Genomic DNA, 27750 nt, shown 5'->3' on the forward strand with positions numbered 1-27750 from the left:
TTTCAAACACTCTAGAAACACTTAGGAGGGTGTATTCAATTGAGAGTTTTAGGTTATTTGTGTCAAAATGACAAATCCACTGTTATTGAAACATGAATTTTAAAAACTCATTTAAAATCCAGTGTTATTGAACTTGACATTTTATAAAATACTCTGAAATCCACTGTTATTGAAAATATTTTAAGTTGTGGAGTTTTAAAGTTTTCAAGTGATTTTAGAGTGTTTGGGTGGAGTTTCTCAGTTTAAAAAATTAAAACTCAAATCTCATAGTTTTAGGTATTATTCTAGAGTGGTTTAACAAAAATCATTTTATTCTCTGCAATTCCTTAAAATCATCTAAAACCTCATTGAAAATCAAATCACCTCAAATTTTAAATTGAACACACCCCCCTTAAAGTACTCTATAATCTCCAACTTAAATTTTGTTCAGTAACAGTTGATTTCAGAGTGTTTTATGAAATGATAAGTTCAATAACACTGGACTTTAAAGCATTTTTTTTAAAATCCACGTTTGAATAACAGTAGATTTGTCATTTTAATATAAATCACTTCAAATTCGAACACCCACCCCCCCCCTCCCCCCCTATATAGAGATGGTAGAATAAGTGAAAAACTTCAAATTCTTATAAAAAGTGAAATCTATAATCCTTATAAAAAGAGTGAGTTTTTCTCGTGTTAACCCCCTAGGGTGAGCATGTGGGTTCACATACCTAATAATAATTTGAAACTTATATTATGTTTTTGGAGAAAAATAAAAAATCAGAAATAATAGTATCTAATGAAAAATAGTAGCCAATAAAAATTAACCAAGTTATATTTTGTTTATGAGAAAAAATGATAAAATAGTATTAATTGCCCGAAAAAAACTTTGACGTTGGTAACCCTTAAACCCTAAGCCATAAGCCTTAAACATTAAACTCTAAGCCATAAGCCTTAAACATTAAACTCTAAGCGTTAACAACCCTACAGTTTAGGGTTTGGAGTTTTTGCTGACGATGTGTAGAGTTTAAAGTTTTAGATTTTGGGTTTTGGGAACGGCGTTAACAACGTCCTAGTTTTTATTTCTTTTTTTCTAGCAATTAATACTATGTTCTGATTATTTTTTTTATCTTATTTTTATAAATAGAATATGACTTGACAAATTTTTATTGGCTATCATTTTTTGATAGATAATACTATTTCTGATTTTTTACCTTTTTAACAAAAGTGGAATATAAATCGTCATGAACCCACAAGTTCATCTCAACACAAGAAAAACTCTAAAAAAGTGAAATTTTGAATATCATTGAACTTTGTGTATAAATAAAGATGTATAATAGAAAACCCCCATGAGGGTCACAGTTAATAACTTAATATTAATCAATAGTTTGTATCCTACACAAATACAAACATATGATTTAACACAATTCCCAATCATAATATTCTATCTATTTTTCTGGTCAGATCCAAACTGATGGTGAAAACATCTGTCTGGTTTTCATAATACAGAGAGGTGACAAGTAGCTCTTATGTTATTTGTCTGTTCTTCAGTACCATTGGAGCCACCAACATCCAAACTGCCACAATCATTAGTTCCACATTAGAAACATCAAAAACCGTCTTCGTTTCATATGAAAACCGGTAAAAAGGAATTTTTTACTTACTGTAAATGCAAACCGCAAGCCATTCGTTTACTATCCTAACCCAAGTACTTGTCCACCCAACGTCAATAGTCCACCTAACAAGAAACGAGCTTTGTTTATCAAATTTGAAGTTTATTTTAGGAATATGAATAATGTTTGTTCCCAAGAAAACTTACCTTTTCATGGAATGATGAATATTCCAACCAATAAGTAGCATTGCAAAGTACATTGCTCCCGTAGCAAACACAAAATGGAAGAATCCGTATCCGTAAGGAATCGCGTCTTCTTCTTGGTTCTCATCTTTTCTAAACTGTAAGGCCACTCGCTATTAATGATCAATTTTGTGTATATTTGCTGCAAATTGACAGTTATAGATGACAATAAACCTGAAAGCATTGTGAATCTACTCCCGTGGAGAATGTCGCGATTACCATCGCAAGCAGTGCAACCACAAAGCTCTGCACAACAAATATATATATATATATAATATATATAGATCCTTAGTACCTTTTTTCAAAATGATCTAAAATTGTGACAAAAGATTCTTGAAAAGGTGCTGAAAACAAAAGAAAAGAAAGATTCTTGAAAACTTTTGAGATTGTTTACTATGATGGTAAGCCAGTCCGTTCTGCTAGAAGATTCAGCATTTCTGTTGCAAATTTCTCCTACTGGCTCACTGCAAAAAGAAATTAGTAATGTCACAAGACTCATAACACTTACTTTCTTGATCATGCATGTAAAGAGAGACTACGCTCTAGCTAATTGCTCCATGGTATTAAAGATATATAGATCAAATGAAACATGCCTTCTAATGGCGCACCAGCAGATGAAAACAACATAAAGCCCCATAAGCGAGGGAGTCAAGAATCCAGCATTTATCTGTTAAATGCAAAGCAGAAGGAGAAGTTTTCAAAAATCTAATCTACATATATGACCGAAATAATACTATTGAGGTAACCTCATTGACTCACTTTGGGATGTAGAGAGATACTTGCCATGAGTTGGATTAGGAACAAAGTCCATGTGATGAAAAATATGTTGAGAAGGCATGATGGATCAGGCACATACCATATGTACATCAAAATCACACCTAATATGCATAAGGTATACGCAATAGTTGCTAGTAGCATCACATGGACATGGCTGCAACATAAAAGTTAAATTAGAAAATTAACAGTCATTTTGATATGTGTCCCAAACTATATAAAGAACAATCTCATGTTGTCTCACCATCTCTCTGCGTCTTTTTGGGATAGGAAAAATTCATTGAGCCATGTAATGAAACTGATGATACTAATAAGCTGTATCAAGAGAAAGACCCTACAACAACAAGAAAGAGAAGAAGTTTTAGGAGATCTGGTAAGCTTTTGAGTTAAAAACATCACACAGATTCTAAGATAAGATTAGAAACCGTACCCTGCACCAAAATGTGCAATCTCCCCTGAGAAGAAAAACAGAACAAAGACAAAAGTCATGTTACACGTCAATAGTAACTGAAATTAGAAAGCGGAAAACGATTAAACTAAGATAATTGAGGACGATTAGCCTTATACCGTAAAGGTCAATGATAGAAGAAGGCAGCAAGAAAGGGAATATGATTAATCCAGGCCACATTAGAAGCTTAGCAAACCACCATCCTGAATGCCATTTATCTCTTGATGAATGCGTCTTTGACGTAGCGACGGTTGAGAGAAACATAATGAAATAAAATAGCTTGGGAAACAGTTAAGGCAAAAAAAATGTTTCGGAAGAAATCTTAAACATGTAGCATGAAAAATGTTTATACGCCTGGTCGAATAAGGATACAAAACATCCCAAGCTAACCCGTAAAACTCCTTCAGTCCCTAAACAGTTTAGCCCATCTTTACAATTCTTAAATTCTGCAATATTGAGTTAACACAATCATTATTAATCTGAAAAACATTATTATGAAAATTTTGTGATGCTAAGAATCAAGAAACCATACTTTTCATCTCTGTCAAGGCACCTCGGCCATAATCACGGACAACCCAAGCCAGCAGATTCACCAAGAGGAACATTAGACCATACACATATCTAGCCATCCATGGATTGTAGCCATTACGAAATTGGATAAACCATGAACCATTCTTGATTACTTCATAGCCATTGTTCTCACTGCTTGCACCGGTCTCCATAGGTATTTAAACTTAGCAGACTCTCTTCTTCACGACATTGGAATATCAAAAATATTTGGAAACTAAGCTGTTTAATACAATCAATCGCCAATCTCACTCGCGGTCTTCGGGAGATTATCAGTAAATTATATATTTTGAACAAGTATCAGGCTGGACTAAAAACATCCACGTATAAAAAAACCTAAAAAACATGAAAGTTATCACACATGCTAGATTCAATGAGAAAAAAATATATATATCAAAAGCCCTTTGTCAAAATATATATATATATATATATATATATATATATCAAACATATATACTATTGAATTCCCAAAATTCAATGTTTAGCAGTAACTAATATGAAACATTTTAAGTGTAAGGAATCACAAACCAGAGTAAAACAGATAAAAGCTCTTAATTAAATCCAAAGAATTTCCTCTTCTCTTTCTCGTGCTAGCTAGTCTGATAAAACTTCCGAAGCACCCTCTACCTTTAATGAGTAACAAACGAGTAATATAGAAATCTTAAGTACTTTCTTAAATGACTAAAATAGATCGTACTAATGAAAATGGAATATTAACTAATAATTATCAAAATGTTAAGCAAAATAAAAGTATCAAAATCAAAATCTCTGAAAAAGGAAGAATCCTTTTAAGTAAAAACCCAATAACTAAAGCTTAAAGTGAAGATAAAAAGAGAAACATGTTATGGAAGAATCCTTGATTTTGGGGGATCAATGTATACAATTTGCACTCCAAATGAAACGTGTACGTGCATTATTGGGCTAAAGAATCTTTTGCAAGTGAGCAAATTGTAAATGCTATCAGCGACATCACCTACGCTTTTTGCCTTTATTTTTGTTTTCTTTTTTACCAGAAAATCAGAAATCGTTCCCTTTATTTAATTTTAGCTTGAAGAAAAAGAAAACTTGATTTTTTTTATAGCTTCACAGGTCCACTTCACGCCAACAATTTAATTGCATTTTTAGGATATATATTATAACAAAAAAAAACATGTTCTAAAACTCGGCCGCCTAGCCGAATAAACGTCCGACTAAGCGTTCGACGGAGGATAACCGCCGTGATTTTGGTCCAATCGGTTAAGCTAGTCGGAAACCCGAATAATAATCACTTAATAATCCGATTAATCGCCTTTTAGGCGGATCAAAACCGAAAATATTGCTTATTTAAAAATGTTTGGACCATAAAAACAAGCCCAATAATTTTAAATGAGATGAGACTTTGTTTATGTATTTACAGGAGACTCTAAGAGCCTTCTTAGTGTTAGTTTGTGGATTTTTAATTTTCTTTTTTCTAATTCGTGTGAATTAAAAAACATAAAAAGGTTGTACGCCCGAGAATCGAACCATGTACCAGTAACAGCAACAAATGTGTCACCAACCACCGGACTATGTCGTCCAAACGTCTTATTTTTACATGTATTACTATATATTCGCATATTTATAATTAAAAATATAAAAACTAGGCTCCGCGTATATACCGCTTAATCCCTGATTTTTCAGTAACTCGTTAGGTCCGAAATTGCCGCCCGACTAGCGCCTAGTGTAGTTCCGAACATGGCAAAAAAGTAAAGGACCAACCGTAAGTCGATAATGATTTTATGATATATTATCAATACAAATAATAATACTCCTTTTACTAAAGCTACATATCTTAATTATTTTATTTTCATGATATATACATATTTCAAATTTTCCCAATTTACCCAAATTAATCAAATGTAATTTTGAAAAATAACAGTGAGGAGGTTATTATTAATACTAAAACATATTCCTATATTTTATATTCCTTACTATATGTAAGAAAATAAAACAAAGATGCATCTTTGAAATAGATAGGAGGTATCAATTTTCTATTGCATATGGTGATGAAGTAGACTTAAGATAAATTCCAAAGTTATTAGTTTAGTTTTAAATTAAACCACATCTAAACAACATATTTGCAAGAAAATTAAATCCGTAAACTATTAATACCCTAATTTGAAAAACTACCATTAATATTAAAGTACAAAAGTAAGTAATTATTCTAGTCCTACGCTCATCACAAGTAATTATTCTTTTACTGAAGGTTTACATCGTGTTTGTTAAAAAAGAAAGTTACATAATATGTTTTATTGTTATATATATAAGGAAACTGAAAAGAGAAAAGCTTAAATGAAGCATAGAGAAGAGAAGAACATGCACCTGGAATATCTGGCATGGGTCTTACTAACACTACATGTCTATATATAATCATTACCCATAAATTGAGGTTTTAATTATGTTTAAGTTACGTCTAATCTGTTCGAAAAGCTAGATAATTACTTTACTTAGCAGAAAGCAAAGAGGGAAAGAGTGGAAAAGTGAGAGTATTGAGTGGTCCCCCTCTGCCTCAAATTCTTTTGAAAAATTAATCAATATTTTGAGTATCACAAAAAAAAAAATATTTTAAGTGTTTCAGTTCCAAGAAAACGTAGGAAAAATATACAAAACTCGAATCCCCATTTCATTTTCCCAAGAAAATTAGGGACTCGCCAGATTAAAATATCTAACTTGAAAATCATTTTATCGTCACCAACAGCAAAAGCACTCACATGCATGTATGTTATAAGTCGAGAGATTCAAACAAAAACGAAGGGAGATGGAAGAGAACCTGTAATTTTTCTGGTGCAAAAAGCTTCTTGAATCTATGAAGCGATCGGATCTGGAGATTTAGAAAAGGTTTATTATATAATCTTTTACCTATAAATGAGAAACCCAAAAACGACTTGAGAGAAAAATGGAATTAATGATTTTAGGTTTTGTTGTATCGTCTGAGTTTTTGATATTTAAGCCATTGCTCTCTCTTTAAACACTTGTTTACTATATATGATGTGTATGCCTGCTTAAAATATAATTTGTGAAGCTTATTTATTACTTTTACAATATTATTTATGCTTCTTGATCGTGAGCATATTCATTTATGAAGACCCTCAGTCTATTTTTCTTTTTCCATAAACGTTAATTTTACTTGTACACCTCTCATTGGGTTGCCTAATGCGTATGATTCTCTCGAAACTTTTTAACTTTCAAGTAAAATAACAATATCTGACCATGATATAAAAATTCTAGAATTTATGCTCTAGGTTTTTTTTTTTTTTTTTGTCATCAACTTATACACATTCATATTTGACTCTGTGAACCATGTTGGGAGATCTGCATCCATGTGAACGAAGAAGGACGGTTGCTTCCATACGCTGCGTGCTAGGCTGTCCGCCTTGGTATTGTGCGTTCTTGAAACATAGATGATCTCTGATCGGAGGAAACTTGCTTTCAGGATTTTTAAATCTTCCAAATAACTTGCAAAAGCTAGCCATTCTTCTGGTTCCGAAACCATCTTCACCAGTTGAGAACAATCCGTTGCAAACGTAACCTGAAATTGCCGTAAATTCCTCATACATTTCATTGCCCAGATTAGCGTTTCAATCTCTGCATGAAGAGGAGAGAGACAAGCTCTAACATTTCTCGCCCCCATCAGTCCATCAAATCCTTCTAGTGTATACTAAACCATCCTTGTCTGGAGAAAGTATCATTCTCTTTCCAGAAACCATCTGTGAAACACCATCTTCCTGGAATTGTCGGTAGTATCGTAACCTCCACGTTTTGTGCAGTCCTCTGTTCTTTCAATATTTATGCCTCAGCCCACAGTGTTGATTCTGTTTCTGACCACTTAAGAGTTTCCCTAGGATCAATAGCCAGGTTGCTGAAGACTTTATTATTCTTTCCTTTCCAAATATACCATAATATCCATGCAAACTGATGATCGTCCATTTGAGGTAAGACTCTCCAAAAAAGATGATCCATGTTTGTGAAAAGATAAGATGTTGGGAAAATATCTGGATTTGATGGTATCTTCGAGAGAGCCCAAACCTGAAGTGCTGGAGGACATTCGAAAAACACATGATTTATCGATTCTTCAGATGCTCCACATCTTGCACAACATATGTCCCCTTGTAATCCTCTTGCATATAGATTTTTCTTGACTGCTATACATACAGTCACCAATTTCCATAGAAAATGTTTTAACTTTGGTGGACACCTTATTTTCCAACAGAACGCCTTTAATACATCAGACTGTAGGTCCAAAGAGTAATAGCGGTCTTTCCTTGTCTGGATAAACTCGTTCTGCCTGATATCCAGATTTAACTGTATATTTCCCATTTTTTGTGAAATGTCATCCATCCTTGTCTATCATCTGAGTCCTGCTCAGTAGTATACTGTCTATAATTTTCGCATCTTATGGGTCCACCAAATCCCTAATCGCCTGCAAGTTCCAAGTTCGCGAAGTGGAATTAATGAGAGAATCCACTGTGAGGTCTGGGTATAAATTGTGTTGGTTTTTATTGGCTGGTCTCAGGTGAGTGGTTGAGAGCCATGGATCGTTCCATACTGAAATAGATGATCCTGATCCCACCCTTTTGATTAGTCTTTTGTTTACCAGAGATCTAGCAAATACTATACGCCGCCAGCCATATGACAGAGAATTTGAACGGATCGGTTCCAGGGGTGAGGAATTCCTGAAATACCGACCATTGAAAGCTCGAGAAAATAAGGTGTTTAGCTTCTCTATCAGCCGCCACAACTGCTTAGCTAGCATCGCTGTGTTGAAATCAGTTATATCTTTAAACCCCAAACCTCCATCATCCTTATCGACACATACTTTGTCCCAAGATTTCCAGTGCATACCTCTTGTACTTCCACCTGGGCTCCACCAGAATTGTGCTACCGCACTCGTCAGTTTTTTAACGGTTGCCTTAGGTAAACGATAGCAAGACATCACGTGATTTGGTAATGCTGTAACCACTGATTTGATAATCACTTCCTCGCCTCCTTTTGTGAAGGGAGGCATAATTTCAATCGCTGACAAAAACCTTTGAAAAAATCTTATACCCCACATTACATAGACTAATTGGCCTCAGCTCCGTCATTCTGGTGGGCCTCTCCGTTTTTGGAATCATACAAATGTTAGTAATATTTAACCTTGGATCCAAATCTCTAGAAACCAGAAAATTATTCACCATGTCAACCAAATAATCCTTAATAACATGCCAAGAGTGTTGGAAAAAAAGAGCAGTCATGCCACCTGGTTCTGGCGTCTTCTCTGGATGCATCATAAACAAAGCCTCTTTGACCTCGGATTCGGTTGCTATTCTTAGCAAGCGTTGATTCATCATAGGTGTAATACCGGGTGTTACCTGTGTGAGAAAATTATCAAACTCTGATGGGGTAGTGGTACTAAATAAATCTTCAAAGTAGTCTACTGCCACCTTTTCCACCCCATTGTCCTCTGTAATCCAATTTCCAGCAGCATCATATAGCCTCACAATCCTATTATGTACCCGCCTTTGCTTGGTTAAAGCATGATAGAATTTTGTGTTGAGATCCCCAGATGAGTACCACATATTCCTACTTTTCTGATGCCAATATTCTTCTTCATCCTTATATGCATCTTGTAACTTCCTGGATACTTCCAAAATATCCTCCTGTGACCTGTTATTATCTGTTTGTACCTCTTCGAGAGCTTTCTGTAAATCATATATTTTTTCCTTTCCATAAGGGAGATTATTTTTTTCGCCATTTAGCAATTTCATGACGACAATTGCCAATTTTTTCCACTATACCTTCAGATTGTCCTTCTCTATAATTTGACCAACCGATTGTAATTGAATCCATAAGTCCTTCTTGTCCAATCCATCTCTTATCAAATCGAAACTGACCTTTCCTCCTCGAAACTTTATCTTCTAAGTTGGCCACCACTGGACGATGATCAGATGCCACCATCCCTAAATATTCTATGTAAGAACATGGAAATAGAGTGTGCCACTCCTCGTTTGCAAAAGCCCGATCTAGACGACATCTGATCATTATTGCTCCTTTTCCTTTTCCTCTTCTTCCTTGCCATGACATTTTGTTTCCCCGAGCCGGGAACTCCAATAATCCACTGTTTCATATCATGTTGTTAAAAGGAATAAATGAATCCGAACTTCTCAAAGATCCTCCCTCTTTTTCATGGTTTCCAGTGATCTCATTTAAATCACCAACAATGAACCACAGTTCGGATCGTGAGAGCCCATACCTAGTGAACCTCTCCCACATTTGTTCCCTCCGTTGTTGAACAGGGTCACCATACACAAAAGTTAGATAAACTACTTTTCTAAGAGCCACTGTTTCCGCATCTATCATCCTGTTGCTGGATTATAAAATCTTGACTTGATACTCATTATTGTAAAAAAGAGCTAATCCACCACTCCTCCCAACTGGGTCCACTGTAACTAGGTTATCAAATCCAATATGTGATTGAAAGTTTTGGACACTCTAAATCTTGCTTGGTTTCTGATAAAAATAAAAAACCTGGTTAATGTTTATACCAAATTTCCCTTAGATAACTGATAGTCCAATTGCTTTCCATCCCTCTACAATTCCAACTAAGTACTCTCATTTAAAAAAAAAAAAGCGTTTCCAAGCTAGAGAAGCAGGTGTAAAGAAACTTTAGAGCACCATCAATGCAGGTGCTTGATGGAGTGCTTGTTTTTGGAGCCCACCATAAAAGAAGAAAATGGAGCGCTAAAAACACCAGATTTGGCGTCGATGCTTGAGCTGTTTCGTGGACCCCACTGACACGTGGCGGTCCGCGATTGGTTCGTTTTTAATTTTTTTTTTAAAGAGAGAAAAAACCAAAAAAAAAAAAAAAAAAAATTAAGCACCCCAACTGGGGTGCTAGGGTTAATGGTGCTCTTATATGATGAACAATTTTATACAATCCTGTGAAAAATGATGTCATGAGATACCCATATTGCAAACCCGATAACCTGAAATATTGCATTTTCTTTGCCATTATAAACCAAGGACCCTTCAAAATATTTGCTCCTTTCGAGAAACCTCTTATTTGACAAGCTCCATAATTTTTGTTGAGATGAGCTGAGTATATGAGTATGAAGAGATAAGGAGTTGGAGAGAAGAGGAGATGTAGAAGCTTAGGGGAGTTTGGGAGAGCACGGTACGGCCATCCGTACAAGACCGTACATACCGTACAAGCCGTACCATTCAGCATAGACCAAGACTCACCTTGCATTGCCCAAGTAACACGGTAACTAAGGAGGAGTTAACTTGGAGTCTCATGGAGAAGGGATCAGACCGTTGAGAGGATAAGGGAAGAGCATGACAGGCTGTGACAGGCTGTAAAGAGCCAAATCATGTAAGGCTTCCCATCCGCTCATTCAAAAAGCAACCCTTGACTCCACATGCTTCAATAGTGCTCCTTTCACCTCTTGTAAACCCTTATGTCTCTCTTATAAATATGTAACCTCACTCAGTAATAAGATTAAGCAATTTCCGAGTCTCTCTTACCTCTTGAGACAATGATTCTCTCTTAGACACTAAACCTCACTTAAACTCTTATAAACTTTCACAAACTCTCTCTAATCTTTACTTAATCTCTTACTAGTTCTTATTACTCTAAAGGATCTATAGAAATCATATGGTATCAGAGCCAGGTTCATTAGAATCTGGGGTTGATCTTTAGAGTATTACAAGCTGACGGTGTTGAAGCTACACGCGGGTAGCTTTGAAGGTGGTGAAGCTGTGATACGTTCTGGTTGAAGCTGTATTACGATCTGTGTATTTACGTGATTCAAGACTCAAGATTTCATCAGATTCAAGCTGTTCAAGTCAAGCTAAGCAAAGATGGAACATGGGATGAACATGAGGATGAAGGTAGCGGTTACTTTCAAGGGAAGCAACTATCTTGTGTGGTCTCGGATGGTGAAGACTACGGTGGGAAGTAAGGGCTTGTGGGGGCATATCATGACAGGAGAGGCTCCGAAGATCATTACTCAGGGAGGAGATCAAGAAGAGGTCTCCAATGAAGTGGCTGTAGAGAAGTGGCAACAAGAGGACATGCTGGTAATGTCGGTTCTTCATGAATCCTTGGAGCCAGCTATCTTGGATGCCTACAGCTACTGTGAATCAGCTAAAGAGCTGTGGGACACGCTGAAGAAAGTGTATGGGAACACTTCCAACCTCAGCCGTGTATTTGAAGTGAAGCAAGCTATCAACAGCTTAGTTCAAGAGGATATGGAGTTCACTAAGCACTTGGGCAGGTTCAGATCATTGTGGTCCGTGTTGGAGATGCTGAGGCCAAGCACAACAGATCCTGATCAGTTAAATGAAAGGCGTGAGCAAGATAAAGTCTTTGGGCTTCTTCTTACACTGAATCCGTCCTACAATCATCTCATCAAGCACATGTTGAGGGCAGACAAGCTCCTGGATCTTGAAGATGTGTGTGCGCAAGTCCAAAGGGAGCAGGGGTCTATGGGATTGTTTGGGGGCAAGGGGGAGCTATCTCTTGCAAATCAAGCAGCTCATGACGATTCAACTGAGGCTCCACAAGCAAACAAGGCATCTCACGGGAAGTATGAGGATAGGAAGTTCAACGGCAACTGTGATCATTGCAAGAAGCATGGCCACAAGAAGAGCCAATGCTGGATACTACACCCACACCTCAAGCCAGCCAAGTTCATGAAGGAGCGAGAGGCAAGGGCAAATGTGACTGAAGGATCAAGCGGAGCTGGCACTAGCAAGTCAAGTGAAGGGGATGGGCATGGAGGCAATGATGGGAAGTCTCTTGTTGCTTATACCGGTGCATCAAGCTCACATGACTACATAAAGAGATCAGACCTTGATGCTCTCTTCAAAATGCTTAAGGAGAATGGTAACACCTATGGTTACTCTTTTGGTGCATCTATGATTGCATATAAGGATGATAAGTTGACTAGGAAACTAGTGAATGCTAAGGATGATTATAGAATTGCGCATATTGCTAGAACTGATAGTATGCATCAATCACTTAGTAATCTATGTCATAATGCTAAAAGAGTGTCTAAACCATTGATTGTTGATTCTGGTGCATCACATCATATGATAAGTGATGAAAATCTAATTAAGGATATAGAACCTACTCATGGGCATGTAATGATTGCAAATGGAGATAAGATACCTATTAGAGGAATAGGAAACCTTAAACTGTTTAACAAAGAATTTAGAGCTTTTTATAAGCCTGAATTCACATCAAACCTATTATCTGTTAAGAAATGCACTAATGATTTACAATGCAATGTCATCTTTAGTCCTAATGATGTGAAGTTTCAGGATATTGAGAGCAGCAGATTGATTGGGAAAGGAGTGACTAAAGGAGATCTCTATTTGCTTGAAGAGCTTACTTATGTTCCTGATTTTAACTGTTCATTTACTACTGCTTCTTTGTTGAATAAAAATGCATTGTGGCATTCTAGAGTAGGACACCCTCATGTTAAAGCTTTGAACTTAATGGTACCAGGTGTTGTGTTTGAAAACAAAGATTGTGAAGGTTGCATTTTAGGCAAACATTGTAGAACTGTGTTTCAAAGGTCTACTACTGTTTATGACAATTGCTTTGATTTAATTCATTCAGATGTGTTGACTGCTCCTTGTTTACCTAGAGATAATTATAAGTACTTTGTCACATTCATTGATGAAAAATTAAAATACACCTGGTTAACCTTAATCCAAACCAAAGATAGGGTACTTGATGCATTTAGAAACTTTCAAGCTTATGTAACTAACCATTATCATGCTAAGATTAAAATTTTGAGATCAGATAATGGAGGAGAGTACACAAGCCATGCATTCAAGCAACACCTATCACAACATGGAATCTTGCACCAGACGAGCTGTCCCTATACTCCACAGCAAAATGGTGTTGCTGAAAGGAAGAACAGACACCTTATGGAAGTGGCAAGATCACTTATGTTCCAAACCAATGTTCCAAAGAGATTCTGGAGTGATGCTGTGGCCACTGCTTGCTACTTGATAAACAGAACACCAACCAAGATTCTGGATGAGAAGGCTCCATTTGAAGTGTTAAACAAGTACAAGCCAGCTCTGGAATACTTGAAGGTCTTTGGCTGTCTATGCTTTGTGCTCAAACCAGGAGAGATGCACAACAAGCTAGAAGCAAGAAGTACTAAGGCTGTGTTCATAGGGTACTCAGCTACACAGAAAGGATACAAATGCTATGATCCTATAGCTAGGAGAGTGCTTGTATCTAGAGATGTGAAGTTCTTAGAAGATAGAGGATATTATGAAGAAAAGAATCAAGAAGACTTGAAGGACTTAACATCAGACAAGGCTACAACCTTGCAAATCATACTTGAAGGTCTTGGAATCAGTACATCCTAGGATCCGAGAACTAGTGATGGAAGACATCACGCAACTACACCTCCTGAAGCTGTTTCACAATCACACCTTGATCATGAGGGAGGAGAGGAGCCTATGCAAGAGGCTAACAGTGATGAAGGAGGAGTAGAGAATGAAGGAGAAGAGAGCATAGGCTCTGATGATCATGATCATGGTGTGATACAAACACCTTCTCAAACTGAAGTAGTAGAAGAACAAACACAGCTGCAAGAAGAAGAACCGGTTGTGCAGCCATTGAGAAGGAGTACAAGGATAAGGAAGGATCCTTCTAGCTGGGTAAACACGATAGTGTACTACAATGCCTAAGCTGTGGAGCATCCTTCTCAAGCCGTGTGCTCCTTTGCTCAGTATCCTGAAGAGCATTGTGCTTTCATGATGAACTTTGATGAGAACTACATACCAAGAAGCTATGAAGAGGCAATACTTGATAAGGAATGGAAAGAATCAGTAGGAGCTGAGGCAGGAGCTATGATGAAAAATGATACATGGTATGAAAGTGAACTACCAAGAGGGAAGAAGGCTGTATCTAGTAGATGGATTTTTACAATCAAGTACAAGGCTGATGGGCAGATTGAGAGGAAGAAGACTAGACTTGTAGCAAGAGGATTCACTCAGACCTATGGAGAGGATTACATTGAGACATTTGCACCAGTGGCCAAGTTACATACCATTAGGATTGTTTTGAGCTTAGCTGTTAACCTTGGATGGGGATTAAGGCAAATGGATGTAAAGAATGCATTCTTACAAGGAGAACTTGGAGATGAAGTCTACATGCATCCTCCACCAGGTCTGGAACATCTAGTAAAGAAAGGGAATGTGCTGAGACTAAAGAAAGTTATCTATGGGTTGAAACAGTCACCAAGAGCCTGGTACAACAAGTTGAGCACAACACTGAATGGCCGAGGCTTCAAGAAGTCTGAATTGGATCATACCCTCTTCACTCTCACGACTCCCTCAGGTATGGTCGCACTCCTTGTGTATGTGGATGATATCATTATCACAAGAAGTGATAAGGAAGGTATCAAAGCAACCAAGGAGTTTCTTAAGTCCATGTTTGAAATTAAAGACTTGGGAGAAATGAAATACTTTCTTGGAATTGAGATTTGTAGATCCAAGGAAGGATTGTTCATGTCCCAAAGGAAGTATACACTTGATCTCTTGAAAGGTGCAGGTGCTTATGGAGGCAAGACAGCAAGGATGCCTATGGAGGATGGTTACAAAGTACCAAGAGAGGGGGAGATTGAAGACAGCAAGCCATTTCATGATCCTAAACTCTATAGAAAACTTGTTGGAAAATTGATTTATCTCACCATTACAAGGCCTGATATATGCTTTGCTGTGAATCAGGTGAGTCAACACATGCAACTCCCTAAAGAACATCATTGGCGCATGGTGGAGAGGCTGTTGATGTATCTGAATGGCTCGCCAGATCAAGGAGTATGGATGGGGTGTAATGGAAGCACTGAAGTGGTGGGCTATTGTGATGCTGATTGGGCAGGAGATAGAGCTGGCAGGAGATCAACAACTGGCTATTGTACATTCATTAGAGGCAACTTGGTGACTTGGAAGAGCAAGAAGCAGAAGGTGGTATCTTGTTCAAGTGTAGAAGCTGAGTATAGAGCTATGCTGAAGCTTACTAACGAGCTAGTATGGATCAAGGGTATATTGAAGCACTTAGAGATTGATCAAGCCACACCAATGACCATGCATTGTGACAATCAGGCTGCGATCCACATTGCCTCCAACTCAGTGTTTCATGAGAGAACAAAGAACATTGAAGTTGATTGCCACAAACTGAGACAAATGATTGTGCTTAGAGAGATCTTGCCATGCTATACTAGGAGTGAAGATCAGTTAGCAGATATATTCACCAAGGCTGCAAGACAAAAGACTATGGAGTCCATTCACATCAGATTGGGACTCATAGATCTTAGGAAGAAGAAGAACTTAGCCCCTTTGTCATGAGATCTTTACTCTTTTTCCCTTATCAAGGTTTTATCCCAATGGGTTTTCCTTGGTAAGGTTTTTAATGATGAAGGTCTCATGGCTGTCCAAGCTTAGACTTTCACAAAGCTAAGCTTGAGGGGGAGTGTTGAGATGAGCTGAGTATATGAGTATGAAGGGGCTGTTTGTTTCCCCATTTGCCATCTCCATCCAAATGATTCATTTTTATGATCTATTCAAATTATTCATTCAGATTTTTGTGATTGTTTGTTTGTCCATCCACATAGCTCATCTAGATGAATCATCTTAATGGATCTTAAGTTTGTTTCTTTATTTTCATTTCCATTCAAATGAGTTTAGTAAAGAAATTACCAAAATATCCTTGTGTTGATTTAATCATATGTTTAATATTAATTTTAACTATAGTACACTTAATTATTTAGATTAATATATTTACATTAGAATTATTTCAAAATTAACGAGTTTTCTTTTTGCGGTTTAGGCGGGAAAATAAGTTTTTTTCGGTTTTAGCGAGAAAACATATTTTTTATGTTTTGGCGGAAAACAAGATTTTTCGGTTCTGGCGGGAAAACGATATTTTTCGGTTTTGGCGGGAAAATACAAATTTTTGGTTTTGGCGAGAAAACAAGTTTTTGCGGTTTTGGCGGGAAAACACGTTTTTGGCGAGAAAACACGTTTTTGCGGTTTTGGAGGGAACCACGCTTTTGCGAATTTGGCGGGAACCACGCTTTTGCGATTTTGGCGGGAAAACACATTTTTGCGATTTTGGCGGGAAAACGTATTTTTGCGATTTTGGCGGGAAAATGCGTTTTTGCGGTTTTGTCGGGAAAACACATTTTTGGCGGGAAAACGTATTTTTGTGTTTTTGGAGGAAAACACATTTTTGCGATTTTGGCGGGAAAACATGCTTTTGCGGTTTTGGCGGGAAACCGCGTTTTTTGCGGTTTTGGCGGCTTTGGCGGGAAAATGCGTTTTTGCAGTTTTGGCGGGAAAACGCGTTTTTGCGGTTTTGGCGAGAAAACGTGTTTTTGCGGTTTTGACGGGAAAATGCGTTTTTGCGGTTTTGGCGGGCAAACACGTTTTTGGCGGGAACACATTTTTACAGTTTTCGCGGGAAAACGAGATTTTTCGGTTTTGGTGGGAAAATACAAATTTTCGGTTTTGGCAAGAAAACACGTTTTTTGGTTTTGGCGGGAAAACACATTTTTTGGTTTTGGCGGGAAAACACGTTTTTGCAATTTTGGCGGGAAAACACGGTTTGCGACTTTGGCGGAAAAACGTGTTTTTTTTTTGTGTTTTGACGGAAAAATGTATTTTGGGGTGTTGGCGTGAAAACATTTTTTTTTTGTGATTTTGGGATGAAAACATGTTTTCGGTTTTTGCGGAAAAACACGTTTTTGCAATTTTGACGGGAAAACATTTTTTTGCAATTTTAGCGGGAAAATGCGTTTTGGGGTTTTGGCGTGAAAAAATAGTTTTTAGCACGGGAAAAAGCGTTTTTATAGTTTTGTCAGTTTTCGTTTGTGACAAAAATGATATTATATTTAGGTTTGTAATTTGTGAATTACATTAGGGGTATAATAGACATTATACCATTTTGAATGAACCATCTCCATTCAAATGATCCAAATTGGTTTAGCTGAATAGACTTTAAAATTAAGCCTAAATTTCCAAAAGTCATCCGGATGATCTATCTGAATGAGTTGCACTTTTGGTGCCTAAACAAACAAAATTTTCATCTTCATCCAGATGGCCCATCCAGATGGAGAAACAAACAGACCCGAAGAGATAAGGAGTTGGGGAGAAGAGGAGATGTAGAAGCTTAGGGGAGTTTGGGAGAGCATGGTACGGCCATCCGTGCAAGACCGTACAGACCGTACAAGCCGTACCATTCAGCATAGACCAAGACTCACCTTGCATTGCCCAAGTAACACGGTAACTAAGGAGGAGTTAACTTGGAGTCTCATGGAGAAGGGATCAGACCGTTGAGAGGATAAAGGAAGAGCATGACAGGCTGTGACAGGCTGTAAAGAGCCAAAGCATGTAAAGCTTCCCATCCGCTCATTCAAAAAGCAACCCTTGACTCCAAATGCTTCAATAGTGCTCCTTTCACCTCCTGTAAAACCTTATGTCTCTCTTATAAATATGTAACCTCACTCAGTAATAAGATTAAGCAATTTCCGAGTCTCTCTTACCTCTTGAGACAATGATTCTCTCTTAGACACTAAACCTCACTTAAATTCTTATAAACTTTCACAAACTCTCTCTAATCTTTACTTAATCTCTTAGTAGTTCTTATTACTCTAATGGATCTATCGAAATCATAATTTTCGCATAATATCTTGTTTGAAAACGTGAGACATGACAGTCCCAATCTAGCTTGCCTATCGGCCTTTACACATACATGACGTTGCCTACTAACCAGTAAAAGATGTATACAATCAATCATAATTCATTGACGAGCCTGCCATGAACGAGACATAGAAGAAATCAGATCATCTCCTTCTCCTCTCGTGTTACTTTCCACCGTCCAATATACGTACCATATGCTTTGACTTAAAGAGGTCATGCTACCAGAAGTATCATCCCATGCTGACCATAAGAATATATAGTGTTTGTATTCTGCAACTTCCAGTTTAATTCCAAACACAAAGAGTTCTCGATGTTTCCAGCGCCCCTGTACACCGCCAGCGTAACCCTTAACATGATTCTCTTTGAGTTGATTCAACCAAAAACATTGTAAACAAGAGACCCATGAACCAGAACCACCAACTTTATTCCATAAAAGAACCATGAATGGAGCTCTAGGCCAATACAAAGAACTCAAACTAATACTTAACCATAAAAACCAGATATTACTCAATGAGCTTATTAAAATAACAGAAATGAAAAAACCATAACATAAAACCATCACACGAGCCCTCACTTCTTCATGTTTGTAATCCATTAAAATCTTCAGTTTGTTGATAGGAGGTTTAGGGTTTGAAGTACCCTGCTCCGCTCCGTGCTTCGTACCATCGCCAAGCTTCGTACCCTCTCCTTGCTTGGAAGTAGTCTTGCTCTGGATGCGTTTGCGCGGTGAGATTAAGGAATGTACCATTCTCATCTTAGAAGTGCCTACCACAAGTGGAACGCCTTTGAAAAGCTTCTTTTTTGCTCCTTTGTTCTTCTCTCCCCCAACTGCATTCTCTATCTTTTCCAGCTCTCCCTCTTCACCCTTCTAAATGCTAGCGACAATATCACCTTGTACAGGACCCTGGTTCCCATCAGTCTCCTCATCCGTAACATCCTGAAACTCTTCCTCTCCCTCATTGGTCACCACCCCCTCTTTCAGTGAAGGATTATTCTCATCAGTGTCCATTTCATCCGCTTTCACCAAATTCTCCTGTTCCAACATAACCTCATTGACTACATCAATTCCATTCTCTACCTCCTCATTCCCCATACATACCTGATCGGCTCCTAGCCCTTTGACAGGTGCCAATATCACGTCGCCGTCTCTCTGGATAGACGCTTCCCGGTGTGTTTCTCTTAAACTATAATCTAATCTCTCTTAATACATTTACATAAGTTACTTATTTATGTTATTACACAAAGAGTTGTAACTCTTCATGTTGTGTCTTTTAATATAAAGAGTTGTGTCTCTTATACTTGCAATGATTCGATCTCTATATAAAGATCAATCATTTGTTGTAAACAATATCACAGAATCTCAATAATACAAAAGTATTTTCAGAAAAGTTTATAAGCCTGAAACGTCTATCTTATTTTTTCTCTTGAACTCGTGTGTAACATACAGTGATCGTTGTGTAACACAAGCGGTTGGTAAAAGATTAACATGGTATCAGAGCTTTACGTTTGAGAGGACGAAGAAGAAAGCACTAGTAAGAGAAACACTTGGCGTGGAGAAAAGGAGGCTAGAGGATTTTTGCATACGATTTCGGAACCACACGAAACGATGAAGAATCAAGTAATCTCCATATTTGATGGAGAGAAGTACGACTTCTGGAGCATTAAGATGACAACCATTCTCAAGACCAGGAAGTTATGGTCTGTGGTTGAAGAAGGCGTAGGAGCCCCACCAGCACAAATGGATGAAACCCCTGAAACAGCAAGGGCAAGATCGCTTAGAGAAGAAGCGATGATGAATGATACATTGACTTTGCAAATTTTGCAAACTGCCGTATCAGATCATATCTTCTCACGGATTGCAGCAGCATCAACATCCAAAGAGGCATGGGATGCATTGAAGGAAGAGTATGAAGGCTCTCCTCAAGTTCGTTTGATTAAACTTCAAACGTTGCGAAGGGAGTACGAGAATCTGAAGATGTATGAGAATGAAGACATTAAGGTCTTCACGGATAAGATAGTTGAATTGGCAAATCAATTAACTTATCATGGTGAACAGAAGACAGATGTTCAACTCATACAAAAGATACTCATCTCTCTCCCAGCCAAGTTTGATAGCATAGTCAGTGTGTTGGAGCAAACAAGCGATTTGACTTCAACAAAGATGGCATAGTTGATCGGGATTTTGAAGGTTCATGAAGCAAGGCTGGCTGCAAGAGAAGAAAGCACCAGTGAAGGAGCATTCGATGCTCGTGTTAAACACAAAAATTCTTGTGTTACACAAGACAACTCAAAGCTCTGAGGAGGCAAAAAATGGTGTGGTTACTGCAAGAAGAACAACCATACCGAGAGCGAGTGTCTGAAAAAACAGAAGAAGGATGATGCAAAGAAGGATCAGAAGTAACAAGGAGTGTTACAATTGTGGCAAGTTAGGCCACTTTGCAAATCAGTGCTACTCAAAGAAGAAAGAGAAGGCACATGTAAGTCTCGAAGAAGACTTGAATGAAGATCACATGTTGTTCAGTGCAAGCGAAGCATCAACAACAGTGATGGAAGGTGTCTGGTTAGTAGACAGTGGAGCAACTAATCATATGACAAACGAGGAGAATTACTTCTCAAGGCTTGATAGGAGTATCAAGGTTCCAATAGAGATTGGAAATGGAGGCACGGTCATGACAGCCGGTAAAGGAGATATTACTGTCATGACTAAAGGTGGCAAGAGGACCATCAGAAATGTGTTCTTGGTTCCGGGTTTGGCAAAGAATTTGTTGAGTGTTCCACAAATTGTTTCAAGCGGATACCGGGTGAAATTCCAAGAGAAGAGATGCATCATAGAGGATGAAAAAGGAAGGAGGATAATGGATATCCCAATGACTCATAAAAGCTATCGAATCAAGATGAGTTCGGCTCAGGTAGAAGAAACCATGAGCGCTAGTGAACAAGGAAAGATGGAGACATGGCACAAGAGACTTGGTCATGTAGGCAACAAAAGGTTGCAAAAAATGCATGACAAATACTTGGTAAAGGGATTACCAAAGTTTAAAGTTAAGAAGGAAGCGTGTGTGGTGTGTAGACTTGGAAAGCAATCACGCAAAAGCTTCCCAAAGGAATGTGGGAGCCGAAATTTGCACTGTCAATTTCTGTTTAAATAAAGAAACTAGGAAAACCCTAATTTCCCAGAGGTCCCGGATATCTGCTAATACCACACGCCAAGCAAATCAGAACACGATAATGACAACGATAAAATATAAAAATCGTAAGAAGAGAGCAAAGAGAAGTCTTATTTCGAATTTGCGTATGAGCTTTTACAACAAGGTATAACCTGGGCTCGAGAGCTGTCCGTGAGATTCCTAGTTTTAGCAACCCTAAGACGGCTAAACCTAATTGACTCGCAGCTCGAAATAACAAAAAACGGAAAGTTGCCTAATTGCTCTAAGTGCTAAGTTTTCTCTGAAAAAGTCCCCTCCATGCCTCTCGCCTAGGACCCCTTATATACTAGCCCCAAGGTCGGTTTACGCCTTTCCTCTTCTGCACTTAAGCCGCCATAGCATAAAAATGGAGATATTCCATTTTTTCCGATCTTCGTAATTATCTTCAAAATTTCGTACTTATCCGCGGAAACTTGACATTTATCTTCCCTTGCGAACCAAGCGTAAACCGACATGCGGTTTACGGGCTGTTGGTTAAGAAATCGTAAGTTGGGCCTCGAGTCATGTCTTAGGTCCCTTTGGGCCGTCTTTCGACTCGAAGCGTTTATTACGGCTTCTTTCGATAAAGAATGAACTTTCCACTGTTTTTACGGTAAAGTTTTATTGATAACTTAGAAATGGCGGGGAACGTGAGATGGTTTCGCTACGGTATTCGGGAGATAGCATCGAAGGGTAGATGAGAATGCATGGACTGATGTCGTATTGACGTTTCGGAAGAGCTTGGTCGCTACGTAGCGACCGAGCACTTTGGTTCGAGCTCAGTCGCTACGTAGCGACCGAGCTTCGGCTCGAGCTCGGTCGCTACGTGGCGACTGAGCTCCTGCTCGAGCTCGTTCGCTACGTAGCGACCGAGCTTTGGCTCGAGCTCGGTCGCTACGTAGCGACCGAGCTTTGGCTCGAGCTCGGTCGCTACATAGCGACCGAGCGAGCGCTCAGCGACCGAGCTCCTGCTCGAGCTCGGTCCCTACGTAGCGACCGAGCTTTGGCTTGAGCTCGGTCGCTACGTCGCGACTGAACTTTGGCTCGAGCTCGGTCGCTACGTAGCGACCGAGCACGCTACGTAGCGACCGAGCACGCTACGTAGCGACCGAGCACGCTACGTAGCGACCGAGCACGTTACGAAGCGACCGAGCTTTGGTGAGAGCTCGGTCGCTATGTAGCGACCAGCTTTTGCGCTGGTTGCTACGCGGCAACCTTGTTCGCGTCTTTCTTTGATTTTTCGTAAATGTGTTTTCTCTGCAAGATTCTTCGTAAAAATAAATCTTTTTCTAAGATTTATTTTTCGTAAAAACGTTCAGGCCAATTTTTACGGACTTTTAGACATTGATTCCGTCGTGACCGATTTTGACCCCAACAGTTAGCCCCCCAGCTCGTTAGAACCATGAGCTTCTAGCATGAGGCTTTAGCGAGTGGCTTGGCAAGTTAAGTGAGTTAGGCGGAATTAATGGTCGAAAAGGTTTGTGGTAAGTGGTCTTCTCGCTCTTCTAAGAGTAGAACGCGATAAGATTGGGGCTGCGCCTTATGACGGCTGCCTACGTACCCTTGTTGAAGGGATCAAGCCTTTCGTAGTTCGTCTTGGAGTTAAGGTTCTTATGACTTGTTTTCCAGCGAGACCTTTACGGTCTAGTTTTTATGTAGCGGTTATCAGGCGTGTTGGTGCCGATGGCATTTTATATGGGTGTAGAAGGAAGATTACGAGTTGTCATCTCGTAATCTAACTCTGTGTGAACTTTTATATCCGTGATCTGTTTTGGGAGTTTTCCGCAGTGTGTAAATCTTGCGGGATTTCTGAAGACGCTCGAATATTGGCAAAGAGACAAATTTTGGGATCTCATATCAAGGTTTTTGATACTATGCCTAGAGATGTTAGAGACCAGTGCGCTGGGTTTAGGGCAAGACCTAGGTTTACTCCTGGTTTTAGAGGGTGCGATGACTAATTCGACTTACGTATCCCGTTTCAGTTTCATCCTGATTCCATACCGATTTAAAGTCCGCGATAGGTTCTCGGCTTATACGACTTGTATGGTTGGAACCGAGCATCTCTCCAAGGACAATTTTTAAGCCTCCTTGAAGTGTTGACCAACAATTTTGGGTTTCTTTTATAGCGCTATTATCCTTGTGTCGGATGTACGAGAGTCATCTCCACGAGATGGCTAAGTCTGTTTAGGACGTTAAGAGTTCGTTGTGATCAGCAACAAATTTAATGGTAAAAAATACCGTTTCGGGTCTTCGCGAAGGATATGTTTTGAGAAGATGTTAGTGCGTACAACTGTCTGGTCTTCCAAGAAAGTGTTTTTATCGAGGAAGGAAATTTCATCGAAGAACGAATCTTCAGGCGTCTGCGACGTCTCGCGAGGCTGAAGATTTGTTATTCTTTCGTATGCTGCGTTTCTTGCATGAAATGTTCGCGGGCTTGAAAATGTTTTGCGATGTTGCAAGGGCTTAGTCTTAGCCTTGCGTTTGAGAAACGTTCTTGTTTGACTACGGATGTTCGCAGCCAAAATTGTTGTTCCGGTTTGGATGCTAATAATTTGATTTGCGATCGAGGAATTAGGACTGAGGTGTCGCGTAAATTTTTTTCATGGGAAGAAGCGTTTTCCTTCATAGTGCTTTGTGAAGTGTTGGCTTTCCGAGATCTATTTCGTGCATTTTTTTTTTTAGGATGTTTCGTATAGCTCTAGAGGCTTTGTTACGGATTTTTCCTTACATGCCGCGTATTATGGGTTAAACGTTGCGGGCTTAAAGTGAATTGTGGAGCGTATTGAACTCGGTCAATTTTCGAAAAGTTTAAATCCTCCTTTAACCATTAGGTTGTTAGGACTGAGTTTCGTTACGAAGAATTTATCATATGACTTCTGACTGTAGGCTATACGATAATTATTCTCTTAATAGTCACACGACGTTTTTAGACAAATCGTAGATTGTCGTTTAGCCGTTAAGTGATGGAGCTATGGTTTCTCAAATAGTTTGGCTTGGCGTGAGGGATGTGTTCACTCAGATAGCCGAGGATGTTGTAGGTCAAGGATTAGACCATGGTACTTTAACATTTAAGGTCATGTTAGTTTACGATCGTCCTTAAAGGGGATGGCAAATATTGGTTTGGACCTTTAGTGGAAGGCGTAATTGATCGAGGGCCAAAGAGAGCTTGTTGAGATTGATAGGCCAAGTTTGCCGGGGTTATCCATGCTAATATGGCCGATAGTCGTAGAAAACGATTCTCCTCTCTAGGTTTCAGTTATACGACGAATATTTCATACAATGTGACCTATAGTCTTATGAAAATCGAATCTTTTTTTGCTTGAGGAAGACGAAGCCCAAGAGGTTTGCTACATAACCAGTGTGGAGTCAGTGGCGGGACGACTGCCTTCTCGGATGTGACCGAGGGAAAAGAAAAGAAGAAGCCAGCGAGCCGCATGGTTCTTCATAAGCCTGTTATGTTAACTTTAGAAAGTTTCTTCGTAAGACTTGGCCTGATTGTACGAAGGATTTTTCGCGTAAGTAACGGGGACCGGTTTTACGAAGTTTGTAGATCGGTGATATGTAAACATATGTTAAAGTAGCGTTGTTTCTGTGGGTATCACGAGAAACGTTTCTGCCGTGATTTTGATCCTAGGTGAAAGTTGCTTGGAGTTACTCATGGAGTGTTACCGAAGTTTATTTCATTACGATCTAGTCGCAGAATGTTTTTCATAGGTTTTATGAAAGGATTCTCATGACACATTCGTTTCTGGAACGAACTGGTCGACCAGAGGTGGATCTAGCCACCATCGGGAGGAAAGCGTCTCTTTGTGCACGATGCTACATCTATTCTCGAGTTTTCTTCGTCACAAATGTTTTTGATGCTTTTCCGTGGCTAACTTGGTACAACGGAAACTGAAAGAAAAGCTTTGGTGAATGAAGATTTCTCGTAGAAATTTTTAAATGAAACTGGCTTTCTAAAACTGGAAAGGGCTTCAATAATTTGGCTAATCGTCGAGTTTCAGTTCGATATTGGTATATGTTTTCTGTACGCATGATTGCGACAAGAAATGATGTATAGTCTTTGAGATTATATTCATGATCGTATGGATATGTTGCTAGCGTTTAGACGAATTTTAGATTGTCGTTTGCCTATTTGAGACGATTTGCTTTGACAAAATCGTTTTCTTGACGATTTGCAAAAGTTTTTGAAGTTTGAGAGTATACGAGTATAGTATACGTACCTACTCCCCCTTTTTTTTTTTTTTTTTTAACGAAAGAAAATAGTTGAACCGATACTTTGAAGGGTTGTGTACGTTTCCTCTTCTAAGGTTTGAAATGATCAATAATCATGGACGATTTAAAGACGACGCTTGGACTGTGATTTGGTTTGTTTCCACTTTGACGACTTTGAATATGTCGGTTCCGAGAAAATTGCTAGAAACGAATCGGTTTTAAGACGACGTTCAGGTCTCTAGTTTTTTCTCTCTTTAGGAAGCGAGCTTGATATGCGTGGCGATCGTTTCTCGATTTTCGGAGAGTTTAGATCGGTTTGCAAGATCTGGCTGAACAGTTATGGAACGATATATCGAGACAAGAAAAATCGCCTAAGACTTAGTTTGCTAAACTATCCACCTAGGTTTTACGTTCCCTAAAGTTCTATGGCAGTCTCAAAGACGTTTTTATTTCTTAGTAATTTGAAAATTCCAAGTCTGATTTCAAAAATCTCAAGTCGGAAATACCTTAGTTCTCTTGAAGACGCTGTTTTGTCTCTTCTCAGTTTTGCTTGCTTATTTCCCCTTCCTCTTCTCGTGTATGTTCGCCATTTTCGATATTGGTCTTTATCCTTTAAACTTGACTTTTATCTTCTCCTTAGATACGACGTTAATTTTTATAAAAAGGTTCAACGTAATCATATAGTTGAGGCGGCTAAGTTGTTAAGTTAATCGTTGCCGTTTTATATGATTAATCTGAATCCAAGCGAGAAAACAAGTCTTTGCGGGTTTTTTTTATCGTAAAATTTCAATGGTAACTCCAATCAAGACGAAACAAGAGACGTTTCAATCGAGATTTTAAGGAGAACACAAAGATGGAGGTAAGGGCGAGTAGGAGCAAGCGAAGGAGTTTAGACGAGTCCTACTTGTTTTTGTCATAAAATCTCAACGGAAACTCCGATTGAGACGAAACGAAAAGCGTTTCGATGAGGATTCAAAAGAGAACCTAAAGGAGGACCTTTCTGAGGCCTGACAGGTTCCTATGTAGCGAGTGAAGGTCAGACAGGTCGCTACGTAGCGAGTGGAAGCAAGCAAAGAAGAGTCCTACTTGTTTTCGTCGTAAAATCTCAACGGAAACTCTGATTGAGACGTAACGAAAAGCGTTTCGATGAGGATTCAAAAGAGAACCTAAAAGAGGACCTTTCTGAGGCCTGACAGGTCGCTATGTAGCTAGTGAAGGTCAGACAGGTCGCTACGTAGCGAGTGGAAGCAAGCCAAGAAGAGTCCTACTTGTTTTCGTCATAAAATCTCAACGGAAACTCCGATTGAGACGAAACGAAAAGCATTTCGATGAGGATTCAAAAGAGAACGTAAAGGAGGACCTCTCTGAGGCCTGACAGGTTCCTATGTAGCGTGTGAAGATCAGACAGGTCGCTACGTAGCGAGTGGAAGCAAGCCAAGAAGAGTCCTACTTGTTTTCGTCGTAAAATCCCAACGGAAACTCCGATTGAGACGAAACGAAAAGCGTTTCGATGAGGATTCAAAAGAGAACCTAAAAGGGGACCTTTCTGAGGCCTGACAGGTTGCTATGTAGCGAGTGAAGGTCAGACAGGTCGCTACGTAGCGAGTGGAGGAAAGCCAAGAAGAGTCCTACTTGTTTTCGTCGTAAGATCTCAATGGAAACTCCGATTGAGACGAAACGAAAAGCGTTTCGATGAGAATTCAAATGAGAACACAAAGGAGGACCTTTTTGAGGCCTTGCAGGTCGCTACGTAGTGAGTGGAGAGTTGGCTTGAGCTCGTTCGCTACGTAGCGACCGAGCTATGTGCGTGCTCGGTCGCTACGTATGTTGGGGTCAAAAACGGTTACGACGGAATTACCACCCAAAAATCCTCGGAGATCGTATTTCCAAAAGAGATAGTAAAAAGGAAGATGTAACTTTTAACCAAACACGAAATTTTTACGAAGAAGTATCCTTGAAGATTCAAACCAAACTAACCAAGCTCGACCGTTGCGTAATTACCA

The 27750-nt window shown here is 38.9% G+C and overlaps 1 protein-coding gene across 4 annotated transcripts in view; it reads right to left on the bottom strand.

The window, feature by feature from the left end:
• Window positions 1–1265: 1265 nt before the first annotated feature.
• LOC106423586 (probable serine incorporator) overlaps window positions 1266–27750 on the bottom strand; it is a 42334-nt gene continuing 15849 nt past the window's right edge. The window contains exons 2-16 of one of the 4 annotated variants that reach the window (XM_048765702.1): window positions 6412–6462; window positions 5261–5319; window positions 4152–4250; window positions 3589–3805; window positions 3429–3502; window positions 3176–3335; window positions 3039–3063; window positions 2853–2942; window positions 2594–2765; window positions 2428–2501; window positions 2229–2298; window positions 2009–2080; window positions 1799–1932; window positions 1644–1717; window positions 1266–1556 (exon numbers count right to left, since the gene is read on the bottom strand). In XM_048765702.1, coding sequence (XP_048621659.1) covers window positions 1507–1556; window positions 1644–1717; window positions 1799–1932; window positions 2009–2080; window positions 2229–2298; window positions 2428–2501; window positions 2594–2765; window positions 2853–2942; window positions 3039–3063; window positions 3176–3335; window positions 3429–3502; window positions 3589–3778 — 1185 coding nt within the window. In that variant the 5' untranslated portion in view covers window positions 3779–3805; window positions 4152–4250; window positions 5261–5319; window positions 6412–6462 and the 3' untranslated portion in view covers window positions 1266–1506. Of the gene's footprint in view, window positions 1557–1643; window positions 1718–1798; window positions 1933–2008; window positions 2081–2228; window positions 2299–2427; window positions 2502–2593; window positions 2766–2852; window positions 2943–3038; window positions 3064–3175; window positions 3336–3428; window positions 3503–3588; window positions 3960–4151; window positions 6335–6411; window positions 6463–27750 lie in introns of those variants that run through there. The other 3 variants (XM_048765701.1, XM_048765700.1, XM_022710512.2) reach the window with 3 other exon arrangements.

Source organism: Brassica napus, chromosome C8, assembly GCF_020379485.1.
Source record: "Brassica napus cultivar Da-Ae chromosome C8, Da-Ae, whole genome shotgun sequence".
In the NCBI taxonomy this organism is placed as follows: Eukaryota; Viridiplantae; Streptophyta; class Magnoliopsida; order Brassicales; family Brassicaceae; genus Brassica; species Brassica napus.